This window comes from Vipera ursinii (assembly GCF_947247035.1).
Source record: "Vipera ursinii genome assembly, chromosome: 6".
NCBI lineage: Eukaryota > Metazoa > Chordata > Lepidosauria > Squamata > Viperidae > Vipera > Vipera ursinii.
The window spans coordinates 60,201,030-60,216,885 of NC_139515.1; the positions used below are offsets into that span (position 1 = coordinate 60,201,030).

The 15,856-nt window shown below is 43.8% G+C and overlaps 1 protein-coding gene across 1 annotated transcript in view; it reads left to right on the top strand.

Annotated features, from left to right (window-relative positions):
• Positions 1–227: 227 nt before the first annotated feature.
• Positions 228–15,856, top strand: part of ST13 (ST13 Hsp70 interacting protein) — a 31,511-nt gene continuing 15,882 nt past the window's right edge. The window contains exons 1-6 of the mRNA XM_083366402.1: positions 228–473; positions 7,218–7,275; positions 9,179–9,248; positions 9,368–9,438; positions 9,948–10,014; positions 15,670–15,754. Coding sequence (XP_083222528.1) covers positions 364–473; positions 7,218–7,275; positions 9,179–9,248; positions 9,368–9,438; positions 9,948–10,014; positions 15,670–15,754 — 461 coding nt within the window. The 5' untranslated portion in view covers positions 228–363. The remainder of the gene's footprint in view (positions 474–7,217; positions 7,276–9,178; positions 9,249–9,367; positions 9,439–9,947; positions 10,015–15,669; positions 15,755–15,856) is intronic.

Here is a 15,856-nt window from a genome sequence, read left to right on the forward strand (position 1 = left end):
AAGCGTGAGTCCAAAGGCCACGGAAAGAGGCAATATCGAGGGCAACCCAACTTTCATTTCTAGAAGATTCTGGACCCCGCTGCCAAAACCTAGGCGGGGAATCGGGGCGGTTCAAGAGAAGGCGGGGTCGGAGGAGGAGCTTCGGCGGCGCGGGGAGGGTAGAGCGGCAAGAGCGGGAGTCGCCTTACAGAGGAGGGTGCCAGAGGGCTTGGCCGAGCCGTTGCACCGTGCGGCGCGTGACTGCAAGGCCTGCAAGTGGGAGGGGGTGGGGGGGGGAAAGAGGAGCAGCTTGGGAGCTCCGGCTGTTTCTCCCGGAGAGAAGCTGTGAGGCGAGGCGGCAGCGACGCGACAGGAGGGCCGGCCATGGACCCGCAGAAGTTGAGTGAGCTGCGGAGCTTCGTGAAACTCTGCAAGCAGAATTCTGCCATCTTGCACTCCGAAGAGCTGAGCTTCTTCCGCGAGTGGATAGAGAGGTAAGCCTGGAGCCGCCCCCGGCGAGCCCGAGCGGAAAGCAGGTGGTGCTGCTTATTCCCGCTTCTTTTACCGTTGCCCCTTCGGCTCCCTCCTCCTTCCCCTCCCCACCCCCGCCACCTGTGGTTAAAGTTGTCGAAGTTGGTCCTGGGATGGTGAATATCTGGGGCTAAATTATTTTGATCTTCCTTTAAGGGGCGGCATGAATTATGTCTCTCGGGGGATCGCCTGTAGAAGTTGGGAAACCAAGGCTCATTGGGATTACAGAGAGGTTACTAGTGCTTGTTAAATAAGTCATTCTAGAGGGCGACAGTTTGTATTGATCTCACGTTGTCAGGCGCCTTCTTTAATTTGTCTCTGTCGCAAATCAGAAACGATTTGGGGAACGTAATACCGAGTTTTTAATGGTAAGGCCTAGTCCAGGGGTCGGCAACCTCGGCTCTTTTATGACTCGTGGACTTCAACTATGCTGGCTCAGGAATTCTGGGAGTTGAAGTCCACGAGTCATAAAAGAGCCGAGGTTGCCGACCCCTGGACTAGTCGAATGATTGAAACCTGGCCTCTGTTCAGTTACTCAACTCACGCCACACACCCCAGATCTAGGAAGGTTTAAGATTCGCAAGGGTCTTCCGCGTGATTTAACTTGCCTAGTCTCTTTGCCTGAGAAAGAATACTTTTATGTGAAGGAAAGGATATTTTAAAACCTTTCTTGTATCATATCTATACACACAATTATATTGGAGTTGTGTGTCAGTTGCTGGAGCTATAGATGTGATTGTCAGGGTTAGTGCTCCCACATGTTCACACAAACTCTGGTATCTTAAGTGACAAGTACATTTCTTGGGGTTTTCCCCCCCTCCTATTTTTAATCCTTTCTCTGTGGTAAAGACAACTTTAAAGTTGCTTAACGTTAGAAGACTTTATTTTCCCTATGTGGAAAGAAAGTAGTTTTCTCAAATTATGTATTCCATAGTAAGCAGTAAAACTTTACTAAAGCCTAATATAGAATTTAGGGGTCAAATGCTATACAGTTCTCCTCAACGTATGATAACAATTGAGCCCATAACTTTTGTCCCTAAGCAATGAGGTTGAGTTGTGGCCAATTTTGCACACTTTTTAGTGGTCATGAAGCAAATTATGTGGTTGTTAAGGGAATTTCCCCCATTCATTTTGCTCATCAGAAACCTGCTGTGAAAGTTGCAAATGGCAATCCCTGGGACTCTGCAACCATGGTAAATACATGCCAGTTGCCAAGCACTGGAATTTTGATAGCATGATCATGGGAATGCTGAGTGGGTCATAAGCCATTTTTTCAGTGCCATTTTAACTTTGGTCATTAAATGAATGATCATAAGTCAAAGGCTGTCTATAATGCTATGGAAATGAGCTTCCTCACAACTATAAATGTTCTCTGCTTGTTTACCCATTTTACTTTATTTAGCCACTTTTTCAAAATGCCAGTTTGTTCTTTGACAGTAATTTTTGTTGTTAGCTGCGAAGTCGTGTCCGACCCATCGCGACCCTATGGACAACATTCCTCCAGGCCTTCCTGTCCTCTACCATCTTCTGGAGTCCATTTAAGCTCACGCCTACTGCTTCAGTGACTCCATCCAGCCACCTCATTCTCTGTCGTCCCCTTCTTCTATTGCCCTCGATCTTCCCCAGCATTAGGCTCTTCTCCAGGGAGTCCTTCCTTCTCATTAGGTGGCCAAAGTACTTGAGTTTTAGCTTCAGGATCTGGCCTTCTAAAGAGCAGTCAGGATTGATCTCCTCTAGGACTGACCGGTTTGATCGCCTTGCAGTCCAAGGGACTCGCAGGAGTCTTCTCCAGCACCAATGTTCAAAGGCCTCAATTCTTTGGCGCTCAGCCTTTCTTATGGTCCAACTTTCACTACCATACATTGCAACTGGAAAGACCATAGCCTTGACTATACGCACTTTTGTTGACAGGGTGATGTCTCTGCTTTTTAGTGTGCTGTCTAGATTTGCCATGGCTTTCCTCCCGAGGAGCAAGCGTCTTTTAATTTCTTGGCTACAGTCCCCATCTGCAGTGATCTTGGAGCCCAGGAAAATAAAATCTGTCACTACCTCCATTTCTTCCCCATCTATTTGCCAGGAATTGAGAGGGCCAGATGCCATGATCTTGGTTTTCTTAATGTTAAGCTTCAACCCAAGTTTTGCACTCTCCTTCTTCACCTGCAACAAGAGGCTCTTTAGTTCTTCTTCACTTTCTGCCATTAGAGTGGTATCATCTGCGTATCTTAGGTTGTTGATATTTCTTCCGGCAATCTTAATTCCAACTTTTGATTCATCTAGCCCTGCCTTTCTCATGATGTGCTCTGCATATAAGTTAAATAGGCAGGGCGACAGTATACAGCCTTGCCGGACTCCTTTCCCAATTTTGAACCAATCAGTGGTTCCGTGTCCAGTTCTCACTGTTGCTTCTTGACCCGCATATAGGTTTCTCAAGAGACAAATAAGATGGTCTGGTACTCCCATCTCTTTAAGAACTTGCCACAGTTTGTTATGATCCACACAATCAAAGGCTTTAGCATAGTCAATGAAGCAGAAGTAGATGTTTTTCTGGAACTCCCTAGCTTTCTCCATGATCCAGCGTATGTTGGCAATTTGATCTCTAGTTCCTCTGCCTCTTCGAAATCCTGCCTGCACTTCTGGTAGTTCTCGATCCACATACTGCTGAAGTCTAGCTTGTAGGATTTTAAGCATGACTTTACTAGCATGAGAAATGAGTGCAATGGTGCGATAGTTTGAACATTCTTTGGCACTGCCTTTCTTAGGAATTGGAATGTAAACTGATCTTTTCCAATCCTGTGGCCACTGTTGAGTTTTCCAAATTTGCTGGCAAATTGAGTGTAGCACTTTTACTGCATTGTCTTTTAAGATTTTGAATAGCTCAGCTGGAATACTGTCACCTCCACTAGCTTTGTTGTTGCTCAGCTTTTCTAAGGCCCACTTCACTTCACATTCTAGGATGTCTGGCTCGAGGTCAGTGACCACCTCATTGTGATTATCAGGGACGTTAAGCTCATTCTTGTATAGTTCTTCTGTGTAATTTTGCCACCTCTTCTTAATCTCTTCTGCCTCTGTTAGGTCCCTGCCATTTTGGTCCTTTATCATGCCCATTTTTGCATTAAACGTTCCCTTCATTTCTCCAATTTTCTTGAAAAGATCTCTGGTCCTCCCTATTCTATTGTTTTCTTCTATTTCTTTGCACTGTTCATTTAAGAAGGCATTCTTATCTCTTCTAGCTATTCTCTGGAATTCTGCATTCAATTGGGTGTATCTTTCTTTTTCTCCCTTGCCTTTCGCTTCCCTCCTTTCCTCAGCTATTTGCAAAGCTTCCTCAGACAGCCATTTTGCTTTCTTGCATTTCTTTTTCTTTGGGATGGTTTTGGTTGCTACCTCTTGTACAATGTCACGAACCTCTGTCCATAGTTCTTCAGGCACTCTGTCTATCAGATCTAATTCCTTAAATCTATTTGTCACCTCTACTGTATATTCAACAGGGATATGATTTAATTCATACCTGACTGGCCTAGTGCTTTTCCCTACTTTCTTCAGTTTAAGCCTAAACTTTGCAAGGAGAAGCTCATGGTCTGAGCCACAGTCAGCTCCTGGTCTTGTTTTTACTGACTGTATAGAGCTTCTCCATCTTTGGCTGCAGAGCATATAGTCAATCTGATTTCTGTGTTGACCATCTGGTGATGTCCATGTGTAGAGCCGTCTCTTGGGTTGTTGGAAAAGAGTGTTTGCTATGACCATCGTATTCTCTTGACAGAATTCTATCAGCCTGTGCCCTGCTTCATTTTGCACTCCAAGGCCAAACTTGCCTGTTATTCCAGTTATCTTTTGGCTTCCTACTTTAGCATTCCAATCCCCCATGATGATAAGAACATCATTTTTTGGTGTTAGTTCTATAAGGTGCTGTAGTGCTTCATAGAACTGGTCAATTTCATCCTCTTCAGCACTGGTGGTTGGGGCATAGACTTGGACTACTGTGATATTGAATGGTTTGCCTTGGATTCGAACTGAGATCATTCTGTCATTTTGAGGATTGTATCCCAGTATTGCTTTTCCTACTCTTTTATTGACTATGAAGGCTACTCCATTTCTTCTGAAGGATTCTTGCCCACAGTAGTATACCTGATGGTCATCTGAATTAAATTCACCCATTCCTGTCCATTTTAGTTCGCTGATACCTAAGATGTCAATGTTCAGTCTTGTCATCTCTTGTTTGACCACGTCCAGTTTTCCTTGATTCATGGATCTTACATTCCAGGTTCCTATGGAGAAAAAATCTTTGCAGCATCGGACTTTCCTTTCACCACCAGACACATCCACAGCTGAGCGTCCTTTCGGCTTTGGCCCAGTCGCTTCATTCTTTCTGGCGCTACTAGTACTAGCCCTCTGCTCTTCCCCAGTAGCATATTGGACGCCTTCCGACCTGAGGGGCTCATCTTCCAGCGTCATATCGTTTTGCCTTTTGGTACTGTCCATAGGGTTTTCATGGCAAAGATACTGGAGTGGGTTGCCATTTCCTTCTCCAGTGGATCACGTTTTGTCAGAACTCTCTGCTATGACCTGTCCGTCTTGGGTGGCCCTGCACGGCATAGCTCATAGCTTCATTGAATTACACAAGCCCCTTCGCCACGACAAGGCAGTAATCCATGAAGGGGTGACAGTAATTAAGGGGTTAGAATAGCTCGTCTGTAAGGAAAGACTGTAGAATTCAGTACAGAATTCACTATTTATGTAATGACAGTTTGCATATTTAATAGAACACTGGATGAATTCATGGAGGATCATGCTATTAGAGGCCATTAATACTGCCAGTTGTTCTATCCTGTATCTTAGACTGCATGGCTTATGTACCGATTGCTGGAAATCAATTGTGGAAGAATGCCATCATTTTAGTTTAGATTTATGAACTTGCTAATACATCCCATTCACTTCTGTACAACATAGAATGTTGGATTTACAGCCTGCAGCAGCAGGATTCTTATCTCTTAGTTGTCTCATATGTAGCTAGAGAGCAGTCAGACTTCTTTATACAGCCAATTACAAGGACACTTTCATATTCTAGTAACAAACCTCATTAAATTGGTTCTGCAAAAAGAATGAAACTGCAAGTGCAGACTTTAGTGGCGCCATGACATTGCAAAAGCAATTATTTCAAAGTGGCATTGAAGAGGCAGGCTGTAGATGAGGCTTTCCATTATGTTTCTGGCTGTAGCTAAAGTGATGAAACTAGTTCACTCTTTCCCATCTAGGGGCTTCTAGACCTGTTGGGTTTCAGTTGTGTAATTGCCAACCATTATGATGAGCAATATTCAGGAGGTTGTTGGCTAGTAGAAAACAAATCTAGATCATTGAAGATAGGTGTCTCCAAGCCACGGCCCTGGACAGCTAGTAATATGGCCCTATAAGATAATAAAAATAAAGTTTGTTTATATAAATTAACTATATTACATATTTTATATGTGGTCTGAGACAATTCCTCTTCACTTGATACAAGCTAAAAGGTTGGACAAACATGATTTAAGATTTTGGGACAGGTTGTGAGATAATTCTGAATTAGAAGCAACCTAGAACTAAGGAGAAACTTCCTGACAGAACAATTAACCAGTGGAACATCCTGCCTCCAGAAGTGGTGAATGCTCCAACACTGGAAGTTTTTAGGAAGAGACTGGACAGCCATTTGTCTGAAATGGTATAGGGTTTCCTGCCTGAGCAGGGGGTTGGACTAGATGACCTCCAAGGTCCCTTCCAACGTATTATTATTATAGTTATTATCAGCCTTTTGTAGACTCCTGCTTCCAATGATCAGTCTTAAATGTGCCTCATTTAGCATATGAATGAGCTATAAACATAAAAACATGAATGTTGAGCTAAAAATGAGCAAATCAAAGATTAATACTAAATATTTGCACTTGTAATCATTTTTCTAAAATTGTCTTGAATCAAAAGTTTCAAGATATGATATTTTAAAGGGAAAGGAAAATAATGCAATACAGCAAATCTTTTTATTTTAGAAAATATTCATAGAATTCAGTCAGTGATTCTGGATGATGCAATGTAGTATGCCATCATGAATTTAATAAGGTACAGATACAATTTCACTCCATTTTTGCTGGGCATTTTGGGGGCAAACAGATAGGCAAAGTAAAGGTTTTGGGGATAAATACTGAAACATTAAATGTATTTGAGCATCAGCACCATTTGCTCTAGAAAAGTACCTGGGATTGATGTGTATTTTATTTTTCTTTTAATAGTATTTCCCCCTATCATGTACTTTATAGTTCAGAATTGAATACTTTTAAGGATACTAACTTTCTGTGCTCACGATAATTATCTCTATATTATGAAAGTTATGCTTAGAATAGGATCCTCTTAAACATCCCTAAATATTTTTTCATATTTTCATATTTCCTAGATCAGAAAGCTGCAAATGATAATATTCATTCTCCCTTCTTAAAGTAGGAAGATCACTGTCCTAACAGTTTAATATTGAAGGTTAAAGCATTCCTGAAAAATAGTTTAGAAAACTAGATCCAGTATATCCAAAGCAAAAAAAAATCTGCTCTGCTAATTCTTGAGCTCATAAACAGATCTTTGCTACAAGATATTATGGATTCCAAATATTACTTTATTTAACTTAAGCCAAAATGTTTATATTGATATTTAATGGTGTCTTTTAATTGGTATTTTTTTCTTTTATTATAAAGCATGGGAGGTGCAATACCACCGGCTCCTTGCAAAACTTCAACAGAAACAACTCCTGAGGTAAGGAAGAAGCTTGGCCACAATATACAATACTTCAAAAAGGGGATATTGTTCTTTTCCCACCTTTATCTCTGCAAGGGAAGGGTTTTTTTCACATGTTCTGATAGGTTGATAAGTAACTTCATTTTTATTTTCACTCCCTATGTCTTGCTTTGAACTCTTGTAACTCAAATTTCCTGTTACTTCAAAAATAAGGGTAATGGAAAGTCTATCAATGTTTATTGTAGCCATAAGACCAGAGGTAAAATACAAACAAAAGAGGTATATGTATATGTCTTCTTTCTATCTATCTACCTACCTATCTATATGAAAATATTTATTTTATTATTTATTTATTTATTATTTAGATTTATATACCGCCCTTTCCCGAAGGACTCAGGGCGGTTTACAGGATATTTAAAAGAAAATCAATACAAAAGTTAAAACAATTAAAAAAGATTAAATGAAACCCTGAGAGAAAATAAAAACCCCAGTTAAAATTAAAATTAAAAATTCTCAGCCTGGGCCAGAGAGCTCGAAGAGCCAGTTCTTCAGGTCCCAGAGGAATGAACGGAGGTTGGGGGCAGTCCTAAGCTCCGCGGGCAGCTGGTTCCAAAGGGCAGGCACGCCCATTGAGAAGGCCCTACCCCTGGGTGTTACCCGCCGGCAATCTTTAATCGGCGGCACCCTGAGAAGACCCTCCCTGTGCGAGTGCACTGGACGAAGGGAACTTGATGCTGGCAGCAGGTGTTCCCTCAGATATCCCGGACCCTTGCCATTTAGGGCTTTATAGGTCATCACCAGCACCTTGAATCTCACCTGAATAGCATTATGGAAACTTCTAAAGAGACAGAAGCAGACCACAATATTTACAAAGAGCAATTTTCCACAATGTGGGATATTTATAATAACTAATACAATATCCTCTAGATGGCTTTGACTACGTTTTCCATTTTATTTTCTCTTGGATGTAATCTTACCCTGCAGAAAATGTTATAAGAATTCTTTTTTTTCCTGCAATCTCACTTTTAGCTTCAGGATTTGGTGTAGTTCATGAAACTATTTGCTTCCTGTGATCCTGCATTTTGTTGTATATCATGATCCTTTATCTTTCCCATACTGGCAAAATAGGTAAATAATGCCAGCCATTAGATTTTGTGTCTATTATTCTGCCTATAGTCACACAGCACTGTATAAAATAGTACTCTGGAAAAATCTTCCAGGTAAACACATTGCTGTAATGTAGTATTGTACTGCAAAACTATGCTCTGTTGGCCAATAGCATACACTTCCTATATTCTGGAAATGCTCAGGAAGTGTAACTATTGCTTGGAATACCTGTTCCGCTAAAACATACTGTTGTATTTATGGGCCAAGCAGATTCTTCTGGTCCTAATAGACCGCATTCCACAGCAACACTTCATTCCCTGGTTTATTTTTTCCTGCTTCTCCACTCCCTGTTAACCATATTTTGTGTGCTTACAGAAAGTCTTTTTCCCTACAAAAACCATTGGAAGTAATAACGCCCATCATTCTTTAGATTTATTAATTGAATTCTTTCACTCTCAGCCACTGGCAAAAGGAGATTCTGAGAGAGGAACCTTCACAGAACAACAATATTTTAATATATTATTGGTCAGAGGTGCTTTTTTATGCTCCCTCTCATTCTGTGTTTATATATGTTTCCAAATCCACACAGATTTTAAATTAATTCTTGAGTTTTCATTATCCTTTGCCAAGCAGATATTTATAACTATATATCACAGTTTGGATGAGTTCACCTGTGGTTATTTTAAAATCTTCCACAAGAATGTCACTGCATCAATAGTTACCAGATTTACTCCCTGATTATTTTATATTTAAATATACATAGCATTTTATGAGAAAAAGAGGATGTTACTAATCAGTGACTCTTTTTTTTTAGCCAAAAGCAGAAGAAAAGGCAGAAGAACCACCAAAACCACCTGAGCCTGAAAGTGAAGAAAGTGATTTAGGTTAGTTACCAGTACTGAAGTCCCTTTGATGTAATTATTTTTTTTCTTCTGTGTCACATGAACCAAGTTGAATTCTTCTTGTTTGAAATATATGTTTGTGATTTTATTTTGGTTTGCAGAAATTGATAATGAAGGAGTGATTGAACCAGACAAAGATGAACCTCAGGCAATGGGAGATGAAAATGTTGAGGTAATAATGTCTGGAACTCTGAATTTATGTGTCACACTTAAACAAAAAAGCAGTGTAACATGCCTGCGTGTGACTGTTAGTTCCTTATTATTGGTTCAGCTAGCAATGAGTTTTCATGGTTTTTAGCTAATTGTGTCAGCTAAGCTGTGTGTGTGTGTGTGTGTGTGTGTGTGTGTATGTATATATATATATATGTTTGCTATTGACAGGATGAAGAATGTGTCTAACTGGAATTAACCAAAAGATGTAACCATGACTTAATTTTTTTTGAAGCAATGCTGTCTGGCCAGTTTGGGGCAGCAGTATCTTTTATCCTATGTTCAGATGACATGTTTAACTGTACAATCACATGCAGTTGGTTTGCAGCCCAAAAGCAGACACTTGTGCACTAATCAGCTCTTGGTTAAATGTAATATGTGAATGTTCCATCTGATTTTAAATCCAGATACTGTATCGTGAATGGATTATAGCTTTGATCTGTATTCTGGTTTCTTTGCCTTTGTTTTTAGGTTACAGAAGAGATGATGGACCAGGCCAACGAAAAGAAGATGGAAGCTATAAATGCATTAAGTGAAGGTCAGTGTATATATACTACATCACTTTTTTTACTAGATACACCTATAGAGGTAGTTCTTGGATTACAGCTCCTCATTTGGCAACTGTTCAGTTACGATGATACTGAATGGTGCTTAAGACTAGTCCTTAAAGTTCTGGTTGGTACTTAGGAGAGTTGCAGCATCTTCCAGTCATATGATGACCATTTGTGACTTCTACCAGTTTCCCATAAGAAGTTAGTGATGAAGCCACCAGGGAAGATCACCACTTAAGTGTCTGTTTTTCTAAGACATTTTTGCTAAATCTATACCTCATGTCCAATCAGTTCTCCAGCATGACGAATGGAGAATCCACAGATGGGTTGATCTTGCCTTTCTGCCCTAGAGACTAAGTCAATCAACCTCTCTTCCTCTCTTCCTCAGGCTAGGAATCCCCAGTCACGACTTAGTCTTAGCCCAAGAGAGACGTGGTAAAGATTGGCTCTTGTTTCTACCAAAGACAAAACGGTTGGATTTTCCCAGGTTCTACCTTTCCCTTCCCTTCCCTTCCCTGCGCTGACATCAGCGCTACATTTCAAACCGCTGAGAGTCAGAGCGGTTTTGCAGGCTTCGGCTGAAGCCTCAGGCTATTTATAGCTTCTAGGCAGGGCAGAAGTGTAGCAGTTGCCATTTTTCCAGGCACAAGAAATTCAGATCAGCCAAGCATGAGGCTGCTGGGAAACTCAGATCCAAAGCTATCTCTGGCAAAAGGTCTTCCAAAGCTGCTGAGAAAGAAGCAAGCAGGAGGTACCAGGCATTGGAAAAACAATTCTTCAAAGCTGCAAAGCAAAAGAAAGATGCAAAGGTTGGTCAGATTACTCCTGTTTCCATGGAGGCATCGATTTTTGGCCGTCAACACGCTCCTTCAACCTCTGCTTCTCCAAGTGCCTGGTCTCCAGCAGGGGAAACAGGTCAGTTCATTTTTCCCATGGCAGAACAGGTGGAGATGGTTCCCCTTTCCAATGAGGGGCTTGGCCTTCAGATCCCTGCTCCTCCAAGTACAGGTAGACCTATGCGCCCAGAGGCCACATTCACTCCTACAGCGGCAGGGCTTCACCCTCCAGAGGCTCAGGAGACAGAACTATCAGAACGAATGAAGTTTCTGATTTCTCAGGCTATTGCCCAAGCCATAGCTTCGACCCTACACCAGAGAGCTCGACCTGAGTCGATAGCATCAGGGATCCCATCTCACAGCAGTGTGTCATATCTCTGCCAGGCGGAAGCAGCCGCATACCAAGGGTCAGTTTCCCGCTTCCATTCCTCCAGGAGTAGAATGTTGGTCATGGGGGATGAGGAACAGAGAGAGCAGGGAATGTCAGAAGTTAAGGAGTTATCTCCTAATCCCCCTCCTTTTATAGGCCTGTTTAATCCGGCCCTCTTTAAATCCTTACTTCACAAGGCCAGGAGTACTGCTCAACTTGGTCCTGAAGGTGTCCCTCAGGCTGAAACTTCCACCAGCCAGAGACTTACCAGTAAGGTCTTTTCAAGAACCAACGTTTACCCAGCAGGACATTCCCTGTCCTCCCCTTTTCCTCAATGTAGTCCAAAGACAATGGGGAATGCCAGGTATTTTTCCATCCCCCGGGAGGACTGATAAAAAGTTATTTAATATGGCCCCAGCACTGTCAGAGGTGCTAGCAGTCCCCACTGTAGATGAGCCCTTAGCACCATTAGTTTCTTCCTTCACTGTGTCTGGGGATATAGCAGAGGTTCTGAAGTCAGAGGACAAGAAAGCAGAGCTTAATTTCCGCAGGACCCATCAAGCCTTGGCATGGGCAGTAAAGGCAGCTACATCAACTTCCTTTTTCGCCAGAATTTCACTCCTCTGGCTTCGCCAATTGCAGGCTAGGGTCCCACCAGAAGAGGTACGGATGCACCAAGGTTTAAACAAATTAGTGGCTGCATCAGAATACATGGCTGACTCATTATTACACGCGGCCAGTTTTTCCTCCCGGGCATTAGCATCTAATGTTACCTCCCGCAGACTTCTGTGGCTCAGACACTGGCGAGTGGATGCTAGGTCCAAGTGGCGGTTGGCCTCAGCCCCTTACATGGGAGGCCAGTTATTTGGAGAGGTACTAAACCCTTATCTAATTGAGAACAAGGATAAGCGTAAGGTCATGTCCCATCTTATTAGGAGAGCAGACAGGAGAGCTACCCCTTACGCCCGCAGGCAGTCCTTTTGCTCAACCGATACAGGGTCGGAATTCACTCATTACTCCCGCCCTTATCCTCCCAGCCCAGAATGTCAGTTCGACAGATCTGGTAACAGGGACAGACCCAGAGAGCAATTTCAGGCCAAAAGGTCCTTTTGAGGCGTGGAAGGCCATCCTTTCAGAAAGTCCAAGTGACAGCAAAGGTGCCTATCCCATAGGGGGCAAGTTGGCTCTTTTTGCACACAAATGGGAGAACACCACTACAGATCTCTGGGTCCTAAACACCATCAGATTTGGCCTGACTCTAGAGTTCAACTCTACCCTCCCCCCCCCCCCCCGAGGCATTTCGTCTCTTGACCATCATCCAAAAATCCGGTCAAAAGAAGCCTCATGAAAGAGGCCATTCAACATCTCCTGGAGATCCAGGCCATAGAACCGGTACTGGCAGGGCAGAAGGGACGGGGTTTTTATTCCATTCTGTTCATCGTTCCGAAGGCCTCGGGAGGGTGGAGGGCAATCCTAGATTTAAAGAAATTAAATATCCATTTAGCGTACAAGAAGTTCAAAATGCAAATGCTCCAATCCATATTAGCAGGCATCAGAAGGGGGGACCTCCTGATGTCCATTGACCTGATGGAGGCCTACCTACACATTCCCATCCTTCCCGGACACCAGAAATTCCTCAGGTTCTGCTATTCAGGTCACCATTTTCAGTGCAGAGCTCTACCATTTGGCCTGTCATCTGCCCCCAGAGCATTCACAAAGGTCCTAGCGGCGCTGGCCGCGCATCTGAGGACCATTCTGGTGCATGTCCAGTGTTATCTGGACGACATCCTCATTCAATCCTCCTCAGTCCAATTGGCTCAGTCAGAATTGGCATTGTCCATCAAGACCGTCCAGGGCCACAGGTTTTCAGTAAATTTTCAGAAAAGCCAGACAGTTCCATCCACCTGCCTGCTTCACGTGGGCACGGTCATAGATACAAGGAAGTGCAAGGTTTACCTGTCTCAGGAACGTCGGGACAGTATCCGATCCTTAGTCACCCAGATTCCAAGGGAGCAAGTAGTCACCTTAGGAATCCTTTCTGAACTGCTAGGAAAGATGGTTTCCTGTATAGCAGTAGTTCCTTGGGCTCAGCTCCACTCCAGAACCCTCCAATGGTTCTTGCTCCCATTCCAGGGACTAGGCACCAGTTCCTCCAACCACAAGCTAGGGTCCCATCACAGACCCTGAAATCCCTCCAGCGGTGGGTCTCCCCAGCGATGGCCAGGGGAACCTTACTCAAGGATCCCAACCAACCGACTCATCCTAACATCGGATGCCAGCTTGTTTGGCTGGGGAGCACACCTGCAATTCCAGTTGGCCCAGGGCTGGTGGTCCTGGTCAGATCTGAAGCACAACATAAACTGGTTGGAGCTCAGAGCTATACATCTGGCTCTACACCACTTTTGCAACACAGTGGCAAGGCAACACATTCTAGTCCTCACGGACAACCTGGCGGTGGAAGCCCATATCAACAGGCAAGGGGGTACCCCACTCCAGGTCTCATGGCCAAGGCTCAATTATTAGGAGCCTGGGCAGAGACCAACCTCTCGTCCCTCAAGGCGGAGCACATCTCAGGAGAGATGAATTGGCAAGCGGATTTCTTGAGCAGGGCAACAGTGGACCACTGAGTGACGCCTGCACCCGGATCTCTTCAGGGAGATATCGGAGAGGTTCGATCATGCAGCACTGGACTTGCTCGTTAGCCCAGTGAATTCCCAGCTCCCGAGATTCTTCTCCCGGTTCCTGTCTCCAGGGGCGGAAAGGGTAGATGCCCTCCGCAGCCCATGGCCCAAAGAGCTCCTGTATGCATTCTTTCCTCTCCCTCTGATCCAGGAAGTTATCTGGAAGATACTGCAGGAATGGGCAGAGTTGATACTCATGGCTCCCCACTGGCTAAGATGGCCGTGGTATGGCGACCTGATAGGTCTCTCGATCTCTCCTCCGTGATCGCATCTCCCTCAGCCAGTGGGTTCTACAACATCCAGAGCCTCAGTGGCTCCAGCTAACTGCCTGGCATTTGAAAGGAGACTCCTAACAAAAGAGACCTACTAATCAGACGTGATTACCATGATTCAGGCTTCAAGAAGGGCTGCAACTAATAGAATTTATGATTCCACATGGAAGAATTTCTGTAACTGGTGTGGGAGACAACAATTAGATCCAGCTACAATTCCCATTCCAAGAATTTTGGATTATTAAGAAGGGCTTAGCACCCAGCACAATCCGCAGACAAGTTGCTGCCCTGTCTACGGTGCTCACATATGGCAACTCAGAACCCTTCGCTCAACACCCCATGGTATGTTCCTTTATCAGGGAAGGAATCAACAGCAAACCACCTGTGGTTCACAGATATCCCTCTTGGGACCTGTCCAAGGTCTTACAGGCTCTCACTTCACTTCCATTTGAGCCCATCAGAATCTCCACTCTACGGTTCTTGACATTCAAGGTTTCCTGGTAGCCATCACATCGGCTAAGCGCATCTCGGAATTGGCAGCACTTTCAAATAGAGATGACATGTATTTTTCATAATGACAGGGTGGTCCTACCCCTCCTTCGTCCCCAAAATCAACTCATTGTTTCACAGGAGATTGTGCTGCCAGATTTTTGTCCTGAGCCGTCCCACAATTTGGAATGTAAGTGGCACACCTTGGACGTTCGTAGAGCCTTGCATCGCTATATTAAGCGAACTGACTCTGCAAATCTGAAGCTCTATTTGTTTCATTCCAGCCCTCTTCAATGGGTCAGAAGGTGACTGCCTCTACTATCGGCAGATGGATTAGGGCTTGCATAGCAGGGGTGTACCAGACGCACTCCTTGCCAGTTCCAAGACATCACCACACATTCCACTTGCAGTGCGGCAACTTCAGCAGCATGGGCGACACAGGCATCGAAGAGGCAGCGACATGGTCGTCCCCTTTCCCATTTGTGAGACATTATAAGTTTGCCTCAGCAGACGCTTCATTTGGCAGGAGAGTTCTCCAAAGAGTAGTGACAGATAGTGGGACACAGGCCCAGACTTCTTCCTGACCATAGGGACAGTGAGGCTTTGGTATGTCCCGTCTTTGGATTCTCCATTCGTCATGCTAGAGAAGGGGCGTTGTCTTATCTGAACGCCTTTTCTCAGCATGACGATGGAGAATCCACTCTCCCCCTAGGGTCCATCCGATCCTGTGTCAGGGGAATTTGGGCCACCACTTTGAAAAAATCAACTGCTGCACCTTCGTCGTGACTGGGGATTCCTAGCCGGAGGAAGAGAGGTGTGGCAAAGGTTGATTGACTTAGTCTCTAGGGGAGAAAGGCAAGATCAACCCATCTGTGATTCTCCATTGCCATGCTGAGAAAAGGCGTTCAGGTAAGACAACGCTCCTTCTCTTCTACATTTCTAGGCCTCCAAATTTAAAATGATTTGCTTTTTCACTAAAAGTTTATATTTTCAGGTGAACTTCCAAAAGCCATTGATCTTTTCACAGAAGCCATCAAATTGAATCCTCATTTGGCTATCCTGTATGCCAAAAGAGCCAGGTGAGACTTTACATTTGAATGTTTCTGCTATAACATAACATAACATAGTATAATCTGAACTATGTTTATGAATTATTTTATAGACTTTTAAAAGTTTCTTAT